Here is a 20881-nt window from a genome sequence, read left to right on the forward strand (position 1 = left end):
ATATGATTAGCAAAAGCGTGTCTTTTCCATTGTGGAGTACTACCACAGAATATATACAATCTTCTCTGCCTAATTCAATTTCTTTTCTATGTTTTTGCTATTTTTAAACTTGGTGGACACATTTCTTGAGTCATGTCTGCTCCTTACCCATGATAAGTTGTAGTGTTCAACAGTTTCATTTGGCAGTGCAGTGAAGAGGACTATCTGTCATTGTCAAGACATGGATGTTTGCCACTTTATTATATCTTTGTCCTCTACAGGGACTATTGACAAAAATCTCTTAAGGATTATTGCATTCACCACCTGCATATAGGGAGGGCCAGAGGTGTATTCTTGTGTTCAAGTGTATTGATTTGCTAAGACATTTATATCTAATCTTGGTTTTCCTCCTTGCTGTGTTTTCCAGCTTATGGACCTGAAGATGAATTCAAGGGTGGCAAAGCTGATGAAGAGGAACATCTTCAGGATGATGGCCTTTCCCTGGATGGTCAAGATGCCGACTATTTTTTCAATGATGAGGAGGACGCAAGAGATCGTTATAGCTGCCAGAACTCTCCACTCAGCAATGGCACTAACCCAGATGCTGGGTATGCTTCTCCCCTCAGCACTACCAGTGATCAGCTGGTGGACCTTAAGACCACCCCCTCCTTAAGTGATCCGGACAGGGCGGAGGAGAAGCTGGGGGAAGGTAGTGAATCCATCAATGGCCTTTCACTACAGGACAGTCTGGAAAAAATGAAAGCCGTCTATGCAAACCTGATCTCAGATGCCTCCTGGTCCAATGTTGCTCTGGACATGCTTAAAAATAAACAAGGAAACAATATTTCAGCAAGCAATGGCAGTGGGAGCAATCACAAAGGGAGCAATGGGTTCCTGAACAGTCATAGCCCGGGTAATGTCCATGTAAAGAACAGATGTAGCAGTAACAACACTTCAGTCACAACAAATATTACCACCAGCAGTACCAGTGCAAGAACAGTGTCGAGTAACAGCAACAGTGGGATCAGCGTAAGCTCTGGCAGTACAGGAGTAGCATATGACTGGCATCAAGCAGCCTTGGCTAAAACTTTGCAGTATAATCCATATCAACTCCTTCCTGAGCCCAGCCTTTTCAGCACCGTACAGCTTTATAGGCAAAACAACAAGCTGTATGGCCCAGTGTTTACTGGAGCTAGCAAGTTTAGGTGCAAGGACTGTAGTGCTGCCTATGATACTTTGGTAGGCCTAACTGTACATATGAACGAGACTGGCCACTACCGCGATGACAACAAAGATGCAGAGGATGATCGAAGCAAGAAGTGGTCCAAGCCACGAAAACGTTCCTTGCTGGAGATGGAAGGCAAAGAAGATGCCCAGAAAGTTCTGAAATGCATGTACTGTGGCCACTCTTTTGAATCATTGCAAGACCTTAGTGTTCACATGATCAAAACAAAACACTATCAGAAAGTGCCTCTAAAAGAACCAATGCCAGCCCTCGCCTCAAAACTGGTCCCCCCAACCAAAAAAAGAGCGTTTCAAGACTTGATGTCGCCGAGCTCACCAGAGTCCGTCTCATCTGGCATACACCTGGGAGAATCTCCCAAAGACCAAAAACTGGCCAATCCCTATGTCACTCCTAACAATCGATACGGTTACCAAAATGGTGCTAGTTATACTTGGCAGTTTGAGGCACGAAAGGCACAAATTCTCAAATGCATGGAATGTGGCAGTTCGCATGACACCTTGCAACAACTGACAGCCCACATGATGGTCACGGGACACTTTCTTAAAGTCACAAATACAGCATCTAAAAAGGGGAAGCAGCTAGTGTTTGATCCTGTGATTGAAGAGAAAATACAGTCGATTCCCTTGCCTCCCACTACCACGCGGCTCCCGGCGCCCAATGGTAAGCCACACCCTGACTCCCCATTGCAGCCCTCCAGCCCTGAGGAGAAACACGAAGAAAAGAAAGATGAAGATACAGAGGACGAGAAAACTGAAGTTAGGGAACCAGAGAGACAAATAAAAGAGGAGAAAGAAGACCCCTCTGAAAAAACAGAAAAACCTGAAAGGGCCAGGTCATACCAGTACCTTACAGAAGAAGATTTAGAAGAAGCACCTAAAGGTGGGCTGGACATCCTGAAGTCTTTAGAGAACACCGTTTCAAGTGCTATCAGTAAGGCCCAAACAGGAACACCAACCTGGGGTGGATACCCCAGCATTCACGCTGCCTATCAGCTCCATGGATCTCTGAAGCCTTTGCCCTCATGTGCACAGGTTCAACCTTTGTTCAGTAGCACTAGTTTGAAGGTAATGTCCTCTGAGTTAGGCTCTCTGATCCATTCGCCAAATAGCCCCTCTCCACCCCCAAGTCACAAGAGCAATGTGCTGGCCATGGAAGAGCTAGTGGAAAAAGTTACAGGGAAAAGCTTAGTGAAGAATGAGAAAGAGGAAAAACCTGTAGAGAATAAGTGTAGATCTGCAAAGTCACCAGTGCTAAATCCTAAGGACAAACAGGCTTCACCGTATCCTGAAAACCTCTCAAAGGTACTGAAGAGTAGGGAAATGGAGGATCGGAATGAGCTAAAGGGCAAAGAAGGAGAGCAAACAGAGAGTAAAATAGATATAAAAATAAAAACTGAAGCGGATTCGCCCAAAAGGACAGTAAGCAATGGCTGCAGTAACCTGAGCATCATCACTGATCATTCACCAGAACAACCCCTTGTTAACCCTCTTAGTGCTTTGCAGTCCGTCATGAACAACCACTTGGGGAAAGCGGCAAAAGTGTCCACACCCTTTGTAGACCCATTTGCAATGCTTTATAAGATCAACAACTCTGCCCAGATTAAGCAAACAGATCCTATGAGTCACTACCACAATGATGACGACGTCGATGATGATCAGCCCATCGACTTGACAAAATCCAAAAACAGCAATGGAAGTGCAGCTAAGGGGACTCTTGCGACACCAAACAGCAATGTAAACAACACCAAGTCAGTCTTCAAAGATTTCTCTCAGACATCATCGCCACCTCTAAGAGAGAATGCTTTAATGGACATTTCAGACATGGTGAAAAATCTGACGGGCCGTTTAACACCAAAGTCTACAACCCCATCTTCCATCTCAGAGAAATCCGATATCGATGGCTGTACTTTGGAGGATGGCATGGAAGAGCTATCTCCCATTCAAAGACGGAAAGGCAGACAGTCAAACTGGAATCCCCAACACCTCCTGATTCTTCAGGCCCAGTTTGCCTCCAGTCTGCGAGAAACCCCAGAAGGAAAGTTTGTAATTAGTGACTTAGGACCCCAGGAACGGGTCCACATCTGTAAATTCACTGGTCTCTCAATGACTACTATCTCACATTGGCTGGCCAATGTAAAATACCAGTTAAAGCGGACAGGGGGAACAAAGTTCCTAAAAAACATAGACTCTGGCCAGCCTCTGTTTTTGTGCAGTGACTGTGCTTCCCAATTCAGGACTCCTTCATCCTATATTCACCATTTGGAGTCCCACCTTGGTTTTACCCTAAAAGACCTTTCGAAGCTCTCCATAGACTTAATAGAGCAGCAGGCTGTCAGCAGAATAGAGGACAAGACTTTTAGTTCACCTGGACTCACAGAAGAGGACACTGGCTCAATATATCAGTGCAAACTTTGCAATCGGACATTTGTGAGCAAACATGCAATCAAATTGCATCTTTGCAAAACACACGGAAAATCACCAGAGGCTCATCTCATCTTCGTGAAAGAGCTGGAAAAGTTCGATAAACAATGAAGTCAAATCAAGCCGATAGCATGACAGATAACTGTTGCACTATGACTCTAAGCTACAATCTGTCGTAACAGATAGTGCCAAAGCTGTATTTTTACAACACATGAAAACGCAGGAGCTTTAATACCGTAAACGGTAATTTTTCAGCTAAAAAACATGGCAGGAGCCTGCACTACAGAGGCTCTAGGCCACACAGTAAACAGTGAATTTTTTTGGTGACAAATTAAAGTAGCCATGGCACTACATAGTCACTGACAGATTGTTGCTTTCCTAATGCACTGCATCTTATCTGAGCCTTTAAAATGGTCCACCTGTTGTTTTACAACTAAACCATGCTCTTATTTCGATCACTGTTTTGGAATCATTTTCTAAGATAAATATATTTCAACACGACTTGCATATTATTTATGAGACAGTTTGTGCATGTTTTCATGTAAACCAGTGAGTGTATTATGTCTTATGAAAATTTCAGCCATGACAACAAAACTGAAATACCCGTTTAGCAAATTTCGGATACAGCTGTTTATGTAAAGGTATATTGGGAAAGAATAAGAGTGTTTTAAAATGTTAAGGTGATTTCAGCACTTTAAGTGTCAACTGATGAAGAAATGTACGAGTAAAAAGGACAACACATTACCCTTTTTAGTTTTTATGCCCTAGACAAACATTTTGGGGAGCTGATCATAAAATTGTTCTGTTTACCATCAAATCACAGTAAGTTTTGCAAAATATTTAGGATATTTGTTTATCTAGTAAAATATCATTTCCTGGTTGTTTCAATGTGTACAGTATTTGCTTTTGAAGGCTACCAATTTTATCATTGTGAAGCTACAGTTGTAAAGTTAATGAAGTTTAAAACTTACTGTATAAATAATCAGCAAGTATGTATACATGTATGTCAGCATATCTTGCTCTTTAAAGTTCTGCATTATTTGTACTGTGTGCATTTTTACAATGTTATTTTCTACACAAATGTGAGGCAGGGAGGCTGTGTAAAGCTACAGGATCGTGTTGGACCACGACGTCCTTTTTTCAGTAACCAGTAGGTCCCTAGGTGTGGTCTACATAACGTGACAGAACTTACTGGCATCTGTTCTGATGCTTGGAACTGTATATAACATTTAAAACATTCTTCAGTGACTAATTTCCAGGTTTTGTCATCAACCCAGTTATTCAGAATGGCATTCTTTTATTCTCAGTTGTAAAATAAATTCCATGTCCTGGAATAAGATGCAGTGTTGTCTGAGTGATTTTCAGAGGAGTATAACACAGATAAACATGACTCTACAAACATTTTTTCACTATTTTTGCTGAACTTATATATTGAAGTTCCATCAGTTTAATTTTTTAAACCTAAAATGCTCATCAAAATAATGAATTCTTCAGTTTTCTACACGAAAATATCTCTACCTGGATATTAAACTATAGTTTACACTATAGTAGCGTTTGGGTTAGAGTTAATACTAACGTGGTAAAATACTTTTCATTCCCCTGAAGAAGGCCTAAAATCCTAAGAAGACCTTTGTTATGGCTTCAAAATAATAGCTCTATGATGAGAGAGGTTCAAAGTTGGCTTTTGTAACAAACTTGCAACCAAAGATAGCCGGGAACAAAATTCTAACCGCGGTGTCTAAAAGTAGTACGACTGCTGTTATGGCTTAAATATTCTCACCAACCAATACAAATGCAGCAAAACAGCTCAAAAACCGCAATTATTTAAAATCAAAATAAACTCTGATAGATGGAAATAAAAAACTATTGGCGATTCCAACAAAAATGAAAATCTAGTTGTGGTGAGTTAGCAGAAGCTAGAGTAAAGTCCAGGGACTGGAAATGGCTCATTTTTAGTATTTGGAGCCAGATCATTCAGCCTCATTTATGTCCTGTTACAAGCTGGAAACAGTAGCGAAGGTAATAGTTATGTTAACACATAGTTCATCAATGTAAACTGTAGAGAATATGTGTAACAGACCTACTCATATACTTAAATAAGCTGAAAATGGACATTTTAAAGACGCTAACCAAGGCTAAAGCTGTACAGAGTTCAGAGCCAGCTGTTTGGAATGAGCCACTGATCAAAGCAGTCGTTTTGTTATATAAATATTTTCCATCTGCTCATTTTCATTTAATTATTTATACCTCTTTCCAGTAGCACAGAATTGCATTTTCATTTTTTTCAGTGAAAGAAGCTGCTGTAGTTTGGTTCATTTCTTTTATTGAAAAAACTAATAAAAACCACCCTTTTTTTCACATTTAAACGTGAACGTGATCCCCGGGGAATGAAAACGAGAATTAAAAAAAATGGAATTTATAATAAATCTGTTTTATACATGCGCTGTCACACATACAGGGATTATTAACATCTATATGTCTATAGGTTTTATTCAGATTGGCTCTCCTGTTAAGGAGGAGCTAAGTTAAACATGTTTATTAGATCTGTGTCACACAGTGTGGCTTACAATAAACTTTTAAGACTTCTAAAATCTTGCTGCAGACATCTTAAGTTCTCTACAACAGGTTCAATGATGTAGTGTTATCAATCATGCTGAAGGGTCAATATTTCTTTATGCTCAGTTCCTGATTTTTAAAGATGGCGCCAGACTGAATTGGGTAATCAGTGTAGGTTTTGTCCACTGCTGATTCAAACTGAAGAAAGTGAGCCACATTAATTTTTTTTTCAGTGATACAGTTTTTGACAAATCTTCAAAAGTGTGTTTAAGTTAGCTTTTTGTAACCTTTGGACATTGTTTTGGTTAACTTAGAACCTCTATAACAACAAAAAAGCAGGTTTCTAACATTCTGTGTCAATAATTACCCAACGTCTCCTTTAACATAACTTTCCATATTCTTGTTGAGCCCATCCATTACAGTATATACAAGCAGCTGTTCAGAGAATTAAACCAAATGTAAATGAAAATCTTGTTTGTCACCAAAGAAAAATATATTGTTTACCACTTTACACACTGTTGGTCCGAAAAGCCACTGAATAAAAACTTGCATACAAATTTAATACATACCTTGTTACGATGGTATACTTCATATAGGATTAAACTGATGTAAGGTTTTTCAATTCAAGTCAGTAAATGTCTATGAGCAATTTCAAACAGAATAATCCTTTTCACAAGCAAGTGAATAAAACATTGTCATAGAAAACAGGATTTAACTTAATGGTTTAACACAGAGCCGAGCTTTATAGTTCAGCTAGTGAGACACCTGATAAAAGAGGCCATGACATGTCTTCACTGAAGGTATTTAAGTCGACACGCTCCCACCCTACGCTGCTCTTGAACACTAGCCTGAGGCATTTCTCCCAAGAAACAATAGCGTTCCGGTGCCTTGCAGCGTGTTCTGTGTGGCGGCGAAACATAAGACGCAGCAGTGATAAATACAGAGCCGAGTCACAAGCAATAAAGCCTCACGTAACAGCAATGTGCTGAAGTACAATTCTCAAAAGATCAGCTAATGTGTGTAGATACGACTGACTCGACAGAAATGTGCAGGAAACTTTATGCACTTGAGTTTCCTCTGGGTTAAAAAAAAAAAGTCAATATTTCAAAAAAGAGAAAAAATTACTTCTTAAATATTTCACTGTTGCTATTTGACAAATCCTGCAACGCAAGAAACAATCCCATGTGTCATTTGTTCAAGCAGCTTATATCAAATAATAGCTTAATGTTTAATTGTAACGTGAACTGTTACCGGTGACAAAGATGACTTGTGTTTGTAGTGACGACATTTAAAGCAAAAAAGTCTGCATAACAGTAAATTTATGCTTCTGCGTTCAATCTGTGCCATAGTTGCATCATAAACACAAACACTGACATACCTGACATGCCCTACCCTTGAAATGTCACCACAGCTGGCGCAGGTTTAAATGCCGGCAACAGTGTCGACCACTTGCATAAGCTACATTGTGAACTCTAGATAGATTCAACAGGGAAGTCTAAATTAAGTTTAAGAAGGGGAGGAGGTTGGGGTGGATGGATGAGTCAGTCAAACACTGCATTTTTTTAAAGGGAGATCACCGTGTCAGAATGATAGTTATGAAATTATATCTATATCTATACATAATACATTTGATAGTTTACAACAGATGGTACAGACCTACAGAGAGCTGATGTGATGCCAGATGAACTTCAGTCACAAATAGAGTATTATTGAATGCTACAGAATAATTATAATAAATAAAAGTAGATGATAGAGAAGGAAATCCTTTCAAAACTACATATGCATGGATAACTCATTAAGAGATTTGTGAAATGATAGTTTCACTGTATAATTATAAATACAACACACACTATGCTTCCATAATTTTAATCTAAACTGCCTTAGGAGATCAGTAGTTGAGCAACTTGTGAAAACTGTCCTCTCCAGCATCACTCACTCAATACATTCATTATTATGTTGTCAACATACAGCTCTGACATGCTGCTTCGTATATGTCCTCTCACACAAACCGTCTTTCTCTTGTCACAACTTATACAAAAGCTCCACGTATGACTTTGTCAGGCAGTCAGTGTTCTGTTTGTTCTTGCATGACTCTTGTTTGCTTAAAAAAAAAGACACAAAATAAATTGGCTCCGTGTCATCACCATTATCAGACGAACAGAGGCTCACAAGACAGCAGCACAAATCTGATGTTAAACAAAAGGCTGTTTATGACAACAGGCGTCACGATGCAGGCTGTTATCCATTTATAATAATCGAAACAGAGCGCTTCAAGTCGCAGTAAGCTGTTCTGGTACTGAGTAGCAACATCTGTACATCCATGAAGAATTACATGTCAGGGAGCGACGGCGCGGGCGGCGTTTGAATCCTTGTGACACGCATACATGTGTACTCGTGCCGACAGCAAGGGTTTGGCGAATTAACCTCGTCCTCTTCCATCCCCTCTCAGTGCTCCCTGAGCAACCTGTACAGCAGCACCTCGCTTTCAAAACGCATGCTCGCTATAATGAAACATAGGTGGGAAAATCTCTCTGCTACAGCACCGTGGCAAAGCGGACAGCGTGCTTTCATGTAAGCAGTTTCTGCTGTCAGACTACAGTTAGTAAAACCACACAATTTTTTATTTTCTTTAATTTTAGGATTATAAACAGCAGTAGTTTTGTTTTATTTCAGAATATATATAACAATTTATAATAACTTAATTAAAAGCATACAAAGAGGAGAGAAAATCCATCGTTTATTCTGCCTGTGCTCCTAAATGCTGTAAGAATTATAGGTTTTAATGAGAAGTTGAAAAAGTTCAAAAAAGTTTATATAACTTTTTATAATTCATTACTAATATATTTATTAAATACAGAAAACAATTTGGTTACCTTGTAGCTAAGTGTGTTTTTTTCTTATATTTTTTCCTTCTCCTTGGTAAAAATGTAATTATAAATATTGGTTATGGATCAATAAGTATTGATCATTCCTGTCAATCCAGCCCCTAAAAAACTGTACCCATAAATACACACTGAGCCACCCTTTAAATTGCAGAGAGTGTCCCTTAAAAATATTGTTTGTTAAAGTCATTTCGGGTGTTGCACTCGATCTTAGTAGCCTAAAAATGTATTACTTACAGCCTAAGCGATGAACCAACCTCAACTTGAAAGTTGTAAGATGTCAATCAAAACCAAACTATTTTTCTCAAGTAACAAATACATACACCTGAGGTGTCAGACTTATTTCTTTCCGCCGCAGCTATCCTGACAGCAGAACAATATAGCACCTTAAATTTTTGTAAAAACATTAAGTCTCGATGCCAAATTTGAAGTGAAGCTGAAGGTTTAAAATCACCAGAGACATCTCATCATGGACAGAGAGTTGAATCTTGATTGCTTGTTGACAAGTTTGTCCCCGCTGAGATCTGCAGGCAGTCAAAAGCATCTTGTAAAGTGTTGTGTACCTGTCAGGAATGAGCCTTGTTTTGGAAGATACAGACGACATAATTCATCAGGCCGAGCGAGAGGCTCTTGAAGAATGGAGAAGTGACAAAGTCGATTCTTTTGAGAATAATGACGGCTGCCAGCGTTCTGAATGGATGGAGTGTCTTTTAGGATCTATCAAAGCTTTTTTTCCAGTGATGTAAAGCCCACAGGTGTGATGCACCGCACCATCGCTAAAGATATTTATATATAGGTGTGTCACTAAGGGGGAATCCTATCATTTCACCACTCCATAGTTTAATTTTTGAGCGAGTGCTCCACAGGAACTTTCCAGTTTTCGAGATGTCTTTGTGACCAGAGATAGTGCGCGTCTACCTGCTTTATATACAGTGTCATTCTTTTCAGCCTATTAAAAATTACTTTATATTATGTAATTAAAGACCTTAGTCTGTGCCAACTTATGTGAATAAAGGGCGAATCTGTGTAAGTGTTTTTCTCAGAGAAATCTCGAGGCAGCAGATTGTGCGCGTGTTTGTGCTGGAATGTAAATATGTGCCATTTAGCACCTCAGAAAAAGTAAATAGGTTACACTCGCGGTGCTGTGGTTGCTCTCACAAATTCCTCATTATTTTGAACTATTCCTGGGTTGGGTTGCCAGGTTTGAATGTCAAATGTCGTATTTATTTCATCTTGAGTTGAGCGGGAAACCACTGTCATGCGGTTGGGTTTAGACCCTTGGACAGTGTGACGAGTCTCATTCACATTCTGTCCAAACCTGACATCATTTGCATGAGAATAAGAGCAAACTCTGCAAACGTGACACGTCCCAGACAAGGGATCACAACTTGGCTGTCATATTAGGCCGGTAAATTCAGGTGACACGGATCCTGTGTCCTCATCTGGGCCAACCTGACAGTGGTTCATGTTCCCTGCTGTCTTTTTCTGAGGAGCTTTGTGAGGGGGGGGTTTGCTTTTAATCAGCATGACGAACCCTGCCGCCCCCTGCGCGCACGCACACTCAAACACACAAGTGAGAGTGGGCATATGCTGAGGGGCAGTGGGCTGGCCGTTGTGCCATCATTAGTCCAAGCGTACACGGTAAGCTTCTGACACATGTCGAAGGAGCTTCATTCGACCTACAGACGACGCATCCACATTATGCAAAGGCAGCAGTGTCTATATGTGCAGCGCTACTGTCAGAGGCTTGAAGAACTGAGGGAGGAAGTGCAGGAAACTGGGGGAAGAGACAGGGGAGGCGCAGATCTGGGGAGAGAGAAGCCACAAATCAATAAGAGAAGTGCAAGAATCAGCTTCAAGTAATGATTATGAGCTACAAAGTCATCTTTCTCAGACAAAAAAAGATAATCTTTCATGTTTTGCATGCAAATTAAATATTCTTTTTGCATAAAATTACAAAGTGAAGGATATTTGTGTTTCAGGAATATTCAAAAACATACATGCTGATAAAAACGAGGTTCCCTTGCTTTTAAGTAAGCAAGATTATGATTCGACTGCAGCCTTTTTTTGTCATCATGTGAGATTTGTTTGAGCATTTTTATCAAAAATAACAGTGTTTTTTTTCACCTGTGCCCTCTGGCATTTTAATGACTCACTCTGAGCTGGACTGCTTTCAAGTTAGAGACACAGTAGGACGTGTGTCAGCACTGATCACGTTCTGGAGTGCCGGAGTGCTATTGTCACTGACTCAGTGACGCCTGCCCTGCTCAGTCGCTGCAAAACCTCGAAATTGTTGTTATTGGTATTTTGGGGGAGTTTGATGTATCTACAATCGTTTTATGTGTCAGAACATAATAAGAAAAATCATCCAGTCCATACCAAGTCATAAAATGATGTAAATATAAGATCAGATAAACGGAAATATTGGACACGTTATACCATGACACTATTTAATTAACAAAAATTAAGTGAAAATGCAGAAGTAATTTGTGAAAAATCAGGATAGTAGCAAGGTCCTGCTATCAAATGCACTTGAAGTGTGTGCACCTCTACAAAAGCAGCTTATTTTGTCTGTATTATATCTGTTAAAACAATGCCAAGGAGAAAAGAACTCCTCAGTGATTGCAGAAAAGCAATTGTTACTACCCATCTATCTGGGAGTCGTTATTTACAAACAATTTAAAGTCCATCATTCCTCACTGCAAAAAATTATGGTGGAAAACATTCAGGACAGCTGTCAATTATCCCAGTAGCTGTCCCAGCAAAGTCACCTCAGGGTCAGAATGTGCAATACTCAGAAAAACTGCAAAAACCCAAGACATACATCTCAGACTCTACAGGCCTCATTTAGCATGTCAGCTGTTAAAGTTCATGAAAGTACAATTTGAAAGAGAGTGAACAAGCAGAGCTTCTTTTGAAAGGTTGTTAAGAGAAAGCCTCTTCTCTCTAAAAAGAACATGGCAGCACAGTTTGGGTTTGCAAAGCTTCATCGATACAAACTACAAGACTTCTGGAACAATGTCCTTTGGACAGATGGGACCAAAGTGGGGATGTTTGGTGATAATGCACACGGCAACGTCTGCAGAAAACCAAACATTATATCAACATATATTACCTCATATCAACTGCCAAGCATGGTGGTGGAGGGGTGATGATTTGGGCATTTTTGTTGGGTTTTTTTGTTGCCACCAGACCTGGGCACCTTGCCGTCATTGAGTCTGGAATCAAATGTGAGGCAGTCTTTCTGAGGGCTAAAGCAAAGTCATGACACAGGACAGTGATCCCAAGCACAGCAGCAAATCTACAACAGAAACACTGAAAAAGAAGCGATTTGAGGTTTTCCAGTAACCCAGTCAAAGTCCAGACCTCAACCTGACTGAAAGTCAGATATGCATTAACGAATCCCCACAAACCTGAATGAACCAAAGCAAAGTTGTAAAAAAGAGTTGGTCAACATTTCATTCAAGTCATACAGAAAACTTTAGTTCATGTTATTGCTGCTAAAGGTGGATTTGCAAGCTGCTGAATTATGGGGTGACCAGAGGATTTTTATTTATTACGTCTTGACACATGAAACCTTATAACACTGAGCTGAATATACATACATAATTATTTTTTGTATTTTTCAAATGTTACTGCAGTCTTTTTCTCCTAATAGTCCTTTCTATTTTGAAAGCAACAACTATATTTAGTTTTTTTTCTTCCTGTCTTCCTCTTGACTGGGTACAGCTGAGTTAGTGCTTCAAACGCAGCTTTAGCATTTCCTCTGTGTTACAGATGTCAGGCTGCCTTTTATTCCAGCAGACACTGATAATTTGAAAGTCTTAGTTTTGCTGTGTTTTAAAATTATTGGCTGACTTAAAGGTTAACAGTCATCTCATCAGATGAATATGCACTCTGTTCTCAAGACAGACTGCTCCTGTCTGTAGCGACACAGAGGTAAAAGTTTGAAAGAGTCTTGAAGCACAGGGGTCATAATAAATTATCATGTCATCTGTGTTCCTCTCCCCTGTCTTCAAAACGCTGCCCAAAGACTTACAAGTCTTTAGAAGATGTGTTAATAGAATAAGTAACAATCCACTTAATGCCCAAAGTGATATTGAGGCATTTTTGCAAGTCCACAGTTGAGATTCTGCTTTCATTGCCCACGTCAATATAATGATTTAGTACCAGGCCCTGCCAGTCCTTTGTCACTTGGGCACTGCAATCTTTCTCTGTCAGTTGCCAGGGGGAAGGACTGAGATTCAGTTTTTCCAATAAAGCTAAATGCATCACCAACAGCGCATGGTCCAATAGCTCATGAATATGAATATACATATAAATAGACAAGTTGAGGAGGCGGATGGATGTTGGCCTGTCACTTTTGCCTTGCCTAACATCTCCACCGAGGGTAACTCATGTCCTGGATCCGCAACACAACCGACTTCCTGCAAAGTCACACCAGGCCTCCCCCATTCTCTCTTTTACTCTTTTAAAGGCACTACATATGTTATATCGCTGTTTTTATTTTCTAGCCCCAAATTAAGTTGCTATCACTGGCAAGTGTTTGACATCTCTTTAATTAACAGTTATCCAACAACCATGATCGCAGCAGAAATGAGAGTGACAGGGAACTGAAGGGAGGGGGTGGGCGGTGGAAGAGCGGTGACGAGCGTGGACATTGCACTAAACCGAATTATACGATGAGCTAGTTTGGTGAGCTGAGCACACCCACATAGCTGTTTTAGCAAAGAGGACTGGCTGCGTATGGGCAGATTTAATCTGAGGCCATTACAAGTCAAACGAGAGATCGAATTTGAGATGTCTATCGTGTGATATGAACTCTATAAACAGCACTGCTGCAATCTGGGGATACTGTCTGTAAACATATCAGTGTGGTTTCCATTTTTAAGCGAGTTTGCAGTTTCATGGCTTGCTTTTACCTCATTTAAATCAAATTAAGTGATTAGCTTAACTGTTGATGTGTTTGACTCTCTCACCAATTATTTTTGCTTCATATTTTTTAGTAGTTTCTATGCAACAATAGCCTCTACATTGTAACATCACCTTTTGGTTTGTGGACTAAAGACGTGTGTTTGGCATTTCAGCCATCACCACCTTGTTTTTTCAGTTTTTTTAATTGGATAAAGTGCTGTGAGTGGGTGAATTTGGCCTGGAGAGGGAAGCACTTTAAGTAGCTAGTAAGACTAGAGAAGGACAACATAAATGCCTCGCTATTTCATTCTACGTTTGGTTTAATTCTGTTGTATTTATGTAGCACCTAATCACAACAGCAGTCACCTTGAGGCCTTTATAATTTAAGGTAAATGTCCTACAACACTACAGAGAAAACCCCAACAATCAAACAGACCCCTTTGAGCAGGGACTTGGCGACAGTGGGAAGGAAAAACGTTCTTTTAACAGGAAGAAACCAGGCTTAGGGAGGGGCAGCCATCTGCTGCGGCCAGTCGGGTGTGAGAGAAGGAAGATAGAACAAAAGACACGCTGTAGAAGAGAGACAGAGATGAATAATATAATAAGATCTGTGGAGTTGTCACGCTAGAAAATGAACAGGATGGCAACCTCCTCGCAGCTATCACAAATCAGTGCTTGCTCTGCGATTTTATTCAGTTTCCTGCATTCAGGGACCAGTTACAAGTAGTGGAGGTGACTAACTAGTTGCCCAGAGTCTGAGCGCGCCTCGCCCCCAAACCTTTTTGTGACCACTATTTACAAGTTGGTTGCACTGGTCATCTGGCGGGATGTCTCCACACAATCGTGCTCCGATTGACTGTAGTCACAATCAGACAGATTGGCGAAGGTTTGCAAATAATTGCAAAAACTTCCAATTATAAATGGAGACAGACTGCCAACACATCACATTCAGGCTGTGCCGAGCACAACTCTTCTACAGTGCGTGTCTTTGCAATAGCGGACTCCTCTCAACTTGTTGTTTTCTGCTTTATTTGGGGAAGCTGTGGCTCAGGCGGTAGAGTGGGTCATCCACCAATCGGAAGGTCCGGGAATTGATTTTCCTGATGTATCAGGGAATTGATCAAAGTATCTTTGGGTAAGATACTGAGCCCAGAGTTCCTCCCAATGCATCCATCAGAGCACAAACGTTAGTCAAAGTGTTTACATGTAGAATAAAGTGCTCGCACAAAAGTGTGTGTGAATGAGGAATGAGGCTTGTAGTTAAAAAGTCCTTTGAGTCTCCAGTTATAGTAGAAAAGTCCTAGTCAGTTTACCATTTATATTCCTATATAAAAGCAAGGTTTATTTGCAGGTGCCATTTTGCAGCAACTACGTCACTATTTGTGAAGTAATTTCTATGAGGTTCTGGCCGGACTGAATATAAGTATAAATGTGAATTTGTGTGCACGTACACATCAGCACATTTGCAATTTTTGCCCTTTCGTCACAAATAATTGCCAAATTATTACAGATTTCATGTAATGATGCATAACATGATACGTTTTGTGGATCGGATCTTTTTTTTTATTAATTCTGCAGAGTTAGGCATACTAACAGAGGACTGTGGAACCTTAAGAGGCATTTGCAGTTAGTGGAAGATCCACATTGCCTTCAACCACTCCTGATACAGTATATGAGCAAATATATATTTTTTAAAAAAATTATCATTTTAACACATTTAATGATCAGTGCTCAGTTAATACAATAAAAGGTGAATCTTTTGCTTCTATCCAAATGAATGCAGGTGTAACGGATACGCTATCTGTATACTTACCTGTGAATAAATCTTTTTTTTCTTTTATTTTGCTAATTCGTTGATATAATAGGACTCTTGTGTATTGTTGCTTCCAGTCAAGTCAGCTGCAGTCATGAGCCGTTCTTTTTTATTTCACTCAGCTTCTCAAACATGACTCCTGCTCAACCTCATGCGCTGTGGAAAATGTCATTTTGATGAATGAAAATTAGTAACCTTAGATTTACCAAAAAGCTTAATTCTAAGCTTTTAGATCTAATGTGAGACCCGCACTTCTTTGACACTGATTGATTCTCACTTGAACTTTGCCTTTATGCATAATGCAAAGGTTATTTCAATTCAGTGTTCAGGAAATACGCTCAGACAAACAAATTCTTATTCTTAAAACGAAATCAAAGTCTTGCTGCGCGCAAGATAAAGTCCTGTTACTTTTGTGGGTTTTCATTTTGGAGATTCATCTTGTCTTATCTTCTAACTAAAATATGAAGGTTATTAAAAATTGTATCTGCTGGTGCATAATTTGAAGAGTGTGGTTTCAAGCATTCTTCTTGGGGAAACTACAGTTATTGCTCTTGTCACACCTGTCCAAGACACAATGCACGGAGCAGCTCTGCTTTGTTTGTCAAGATACTCACCAAACTCTGCTCTCCAACTCCTGGTTTAACTCCCACACTGTCAGGTATCTGGCTTCCTTCTCCACCGCCGTGGGAGTATTAACGTATGACATCTACAATGGCCCTAACACAACACGCAGAGATTGAGTTCCTCATGCTGCCTGTACGCAACTCTTCTTACCTTCACTCTGAGTTAAGCCAACCCCAGTGCTGGGAAAGAGATGTGACAAAACCAGGGGGAAGGGAAGTGGGAAATAAGGCAGAGCCAAAGCCGATCTGCCACTCAGCGACAGGCGTTTTGACAATCATAGGCTGTCATCACGTTCTGATCAGACCTGTCAGCAAGAAATGCGGCAACAAGACAGCACTGCAGAAGGAACATCCACATGCCCCCCACCACCCCACCTCCTCCCCACAGCCCTCCTTACTGCACACAGATATTCAGAGTTGTGTTATTTATGTACACACACATCATACAGAGACATGCAAACACATCAAATGTGTCAGAAAGTGCTAGGTACCCTAAGAATAAAACAGGTTTGGTTACCGAGCGTAGAGTGAAGTGGCTGCGCTCTGCCAGTGCTGCAGGGACGTCCAGAAAACCCAACGTGATGCCACACTGTGTCTTTCCACAGTGACAGCTGGGGAAGGAAAAGTTTTTTTTGTTGTCTTTTTTTTCCTTCCTCAGCTAGTTAAATAATTTCAACACTGAACGGCGCACAGGTAAAATTCTGACAAACACTCGGGCCCTATCCATCTTTTTAGCGGCGGCGTCCTGCTGTAGAAATATTAAAGTGAGAGTAAATTACATTTAAACATTTAAGTCGCTTGTTAAAGTAGTCCGCCTCCTGCCAGCGGCGTAGTGTTTACTGCTAAAAAGCAAGAAATCGGCAGCAGTTTGAAAACAAAATGGAGCTATAACGGAGAAAAATTGAGAGAGTGCCATTAAACAGATCCAATTATTATTCTCTGTCCAAACAGAAACAGAGAAATGAAATAACATCTGTCATGTCATCTGCCAGTCAGGGGAGCCAGGCTGCCATCTGTGTGAGTGATGGAAAAGGAAAGTGATCTCAAATCGTTTTTCATTTTTCATTTTGAATTATTTAAGGACACAAAGTAGTGGGAGGACAATGTCTCGCTTGTTTTAAGGAAATGTGATTCTGGATTTCTGTTCACTATTGTCCCAGATATATTTTTAAGTTTTAGTCAGAGATCGTTTTATCTAAGATTTCAAATATTTAATACGAATGTAATGTGTTTTTGTTTGTAAAGACTTAAATATGGACCAAAAGACAATCTAACTGGATTCTTACTTATTTGTTCCTAAACCTCTCTGAAAAATGCAGAACCCAGACTGAAATATGAGCTAACCACAATGATGCTAAGAGGTGTAATAGTGCATTTACAGCATGGGAGCTACTCTTGATTATATGTTGTTTCTTAAAGATCAAAAAGTTTTTTTGCCTTTGGGAGGAAAGTTTGCCGCAACTGAGAATGAAGGAAGTGCCTTAAAGAATCTTTTTGAACACAGTCGCTGCCCAGCTGCATTTGGCTTTAAGCCTGCCTAACTTGCCTTTCTTTGCCAGTTTAGCGGCGGGTATCAATTTGCAACGAGTCCGGCATCACATTACAGAGCTTTGTTTAACATCAAGGGAGAGTCTGTCCGAACACCCCATTCATTAGCTGTACATCTGTTACTGCTTATGATCAGCAGAACGCTAACAGCCACTAAAGCTGCAGTACTGAGAGACATCAGAGAGGCTTGACTGGCAGCTGTCAGCTTCACAATGACTGAAAGTAAATGATTCTGGATTTTTGTGTTAACGCCAGCTTCTTCTACTGTGCAGTGGATTCACTGATGATGATGATGATGATGCACCTTTTACCTTTATAGTTTTATTTATTCATTGATTGAGCCAACAGTCAAAATGATTATGTTGCTGAATTACGTGTTCATCTTCAGCGTAAAGGTTGTGACTTACTGCCACAACAAACACAATTTACATTACACAGCTTTTACATTCTCTGGTTTGTCTCATTTTTGTCAAAGCTATTTGGTCTTCTGTGCAAACTAAAGGCTAAGGCCTTAGCAGAAACACTGAACAGCTGTCTCCTTTAAGTACAACAGAATATTGAACAAGTGAGAGGTGGATCTCACTGAGGACACTGTGTGCTCATAAGCTTGCTAAGTAAGCACTTAGGGTTTGGGTAAATGTGAAAAAAAAAACTAATAAATAAATCCTCTTGTTTTGAAAAGTGTTAAATCTTACACTTAATAATTGATTTACTGATGTAATAAGTAACCCTAGAACTTTGAACTAGCCACCAGTGGGATAGTAGAAAGAACACCCTCCAGTCCCCCTTCTTGAAGATGGGAACCACCGCCACGGTCTGCCATTCCAGAGGTCCTGATATCCATGCAACATTGTAGAGGCATGTCAACCAAGACAACCCTACAACATCCGGAGCCTTGGGGAACTCGGGGTAAACCTCATCCACCCCGGGAGCTCTGTCACCAAAGAGCTGTTTAACTGCCTCAGTGACCTCACCCCCAGTGATGGACGAGCCATCCCCTCATCCACAGATTCTGCTTCCTCTGTGGAAGACGTGTCAGTGGAATTAAGGAGGTCCTCGAAGTATTCCTTCCGCGGCCCAAAGATATCCTCAGTCGAAGTCAGCAGCTTTTCCTTCCTGAGTCACCTGCTAGTTTGCCAGAATCTCTTCAAGCCAGCCTTAAAGTCTTTTTTCATGGCTCACTGAACCCCTCCCACACCCAATTTTTTGCTTCAGCCAGTCAGTATCTATCTGCTTCCTCTGAAGTTCCTCAGACTTACAAAGTCCGATAGGATTCCTTCTTAGGCCTGATGGTTTCCTTCCCCCTTCCCTTTCCTTCCCTCCAGGTTCCACCATCTGTTTCGGGGGTTACCACCATGACAGGCACCGACCACCTTGTGGCCGCAGCTCAGTGCAGCAGCTTCAGCAATGTAGGTTCTGAACATGGTCCATTCAGGCTCAATGTCCCAAGTTTCCCTCGGAATGCTGTTGAAACTCTACCGATGATGGGAGTTGAAGATCTCACGGACTGGGGCCTCTGCCAGTCGTTCCACCAGGTGGTGATCAGTTGACAGCTCAGTACCTCTCTTCACCCAACTGTCCAGAAGACAGATCTGATGATACGATTACAACATCGATCATCGTCTTCCACTTATCCAGTTCAGGGTCTCATTGGGGTTGAAGCCTATCCCAACAGTCATCAGGTGAGAGGAAGGGTACCTGGACAGATCACCAATCTGTTGCAGGGCTAACACATTGAGAAAAACAACCATTTATGCTGACATTCTCACCTGATCTTTGTTGCTAATAAAGTTCAATAACTATGAAGGCTTCAATAATTTTGCTGTTTTTGATCTTTTTATAGATTTAAATGTTATTATAGTATCTCTTTTGACCTCTGCCTCTTCTTCCAAGTCTTCATTCAATAAAGAATAAAAGTGAGATTAAATAGAGAGTCAATTTTCCGCAGAGGTTAACAGTTATAAATGTAAATGAGAACAAATGGAAGCAAATAGCAATAATGAGTTTGCTATTCAAGTTTTGTTGAATGTAAGTAGATTTTTTTAAGTGCTTGCGTTGGGCTTTTGCATAAAAATCAAAGTGTGACTGAATTTTCTATAAGAAGAACAGGTGCAGAGTGAAGAGTTAACGTGTCTGCTTTAATTCAACAGACACATTCAAGAAGCAAGGGAAAGAATACATGAATGCCTGCAGACATTGATATGCTTCTTAAAGGAAAACTTGACCCTCTCATACCTCTTAGCATTACTTAAGAGATATTTGAAAGCTCAGATCTTTAAAAAATGTATTTCTTTTACATTTTCACTTTGCCATTTGAACTTTAAGGCATCATACGATTGTTCAGTCTCACACATTTTTCTTGCTTGTTTTTTCCTTTAGCTGTGATCGAGCGTCGCGATGGAAAAAAATAAAATAAAAAAATTCTTCATGTCATCTTCACATAATTAGAAATATCTTTTTCTGCGATGCAGGTCTGCACACGATGGTCAGTTCTCAGAGTCGCACCCCCGTCGTTCTCCAGGTAATTATGACAAGAGGGACCCAAAGACAGCAGCGGTGTGGCAGGTGCACGCATAAGAAGGTCCTCTGTGTCATCCTCTGAAGACCCTGCCTGCTGGAAAACCAACAAAAATAACAACCAACAAGACAACACACTCGGCTGATTTGACTCGGTGCTCTCGGTACAACTTTCTGTTCAGACGCTTTTTTCTCTTACTCCTTCTTTTTTTTTTAAAGTTAAACAGCAAAACAAACAAACAAACAAGCACAGCTCCCACAACCTTGAGAGTGACTGTTAGCCTTCATCTCATTGACTTTTATTTTTTCCTCTCTTTTTCATTTCTTTTCCTCCCACTCAGGCATCACTCGAACAGACACCAGCCCGCTGTTTGATGATCCCG

General features: G+C 40.5%; 1 protein-coding gene across 6 annotated transcripts in view; it reads left to right on the forward strand.

Annotated features, from left to right (window-relative positions):
* Positions 1–4982, forward strand: part of LOC100691448 (teashirt homolog 1) — a 171802-nt gene extending 166820 nt beyond the window's left edge. For all 6 annotated transcript variants that reach the window (XM_025902152.1, XM_025902149.1, XM_025902150.1 and 3 more), the window contains one exon: positions 407–4982. In XM_025902152.1, the coding sequence (XP_025757937.1) occupies positions 407–3756 (3350 nt within the window). In that variant the 3' untranslated portion in view covers positions 3757–4982. The remainder of the gene's footprint in view (positions 1–406) is intronic.
* Positions 4983–20881: the final 15899 nt, after the last annotated feature.

Source organism: Oreochromis niloticus, linkage group LG22, assembly GCF_001858045.2.
Source record: "Oreochromis niloticus isolate F11D_XX linkage group LG22, O_niloticus_UMD_NMBU, whole genome shotgun sequence".
In the NCBI taxonomy this organism is placed as follows: Eukaryota; Metazoa; Chordata; class Actinopteri; order Cichliformes; family Cichlidae; genus Oreochromis; species Oreochromis niloticus.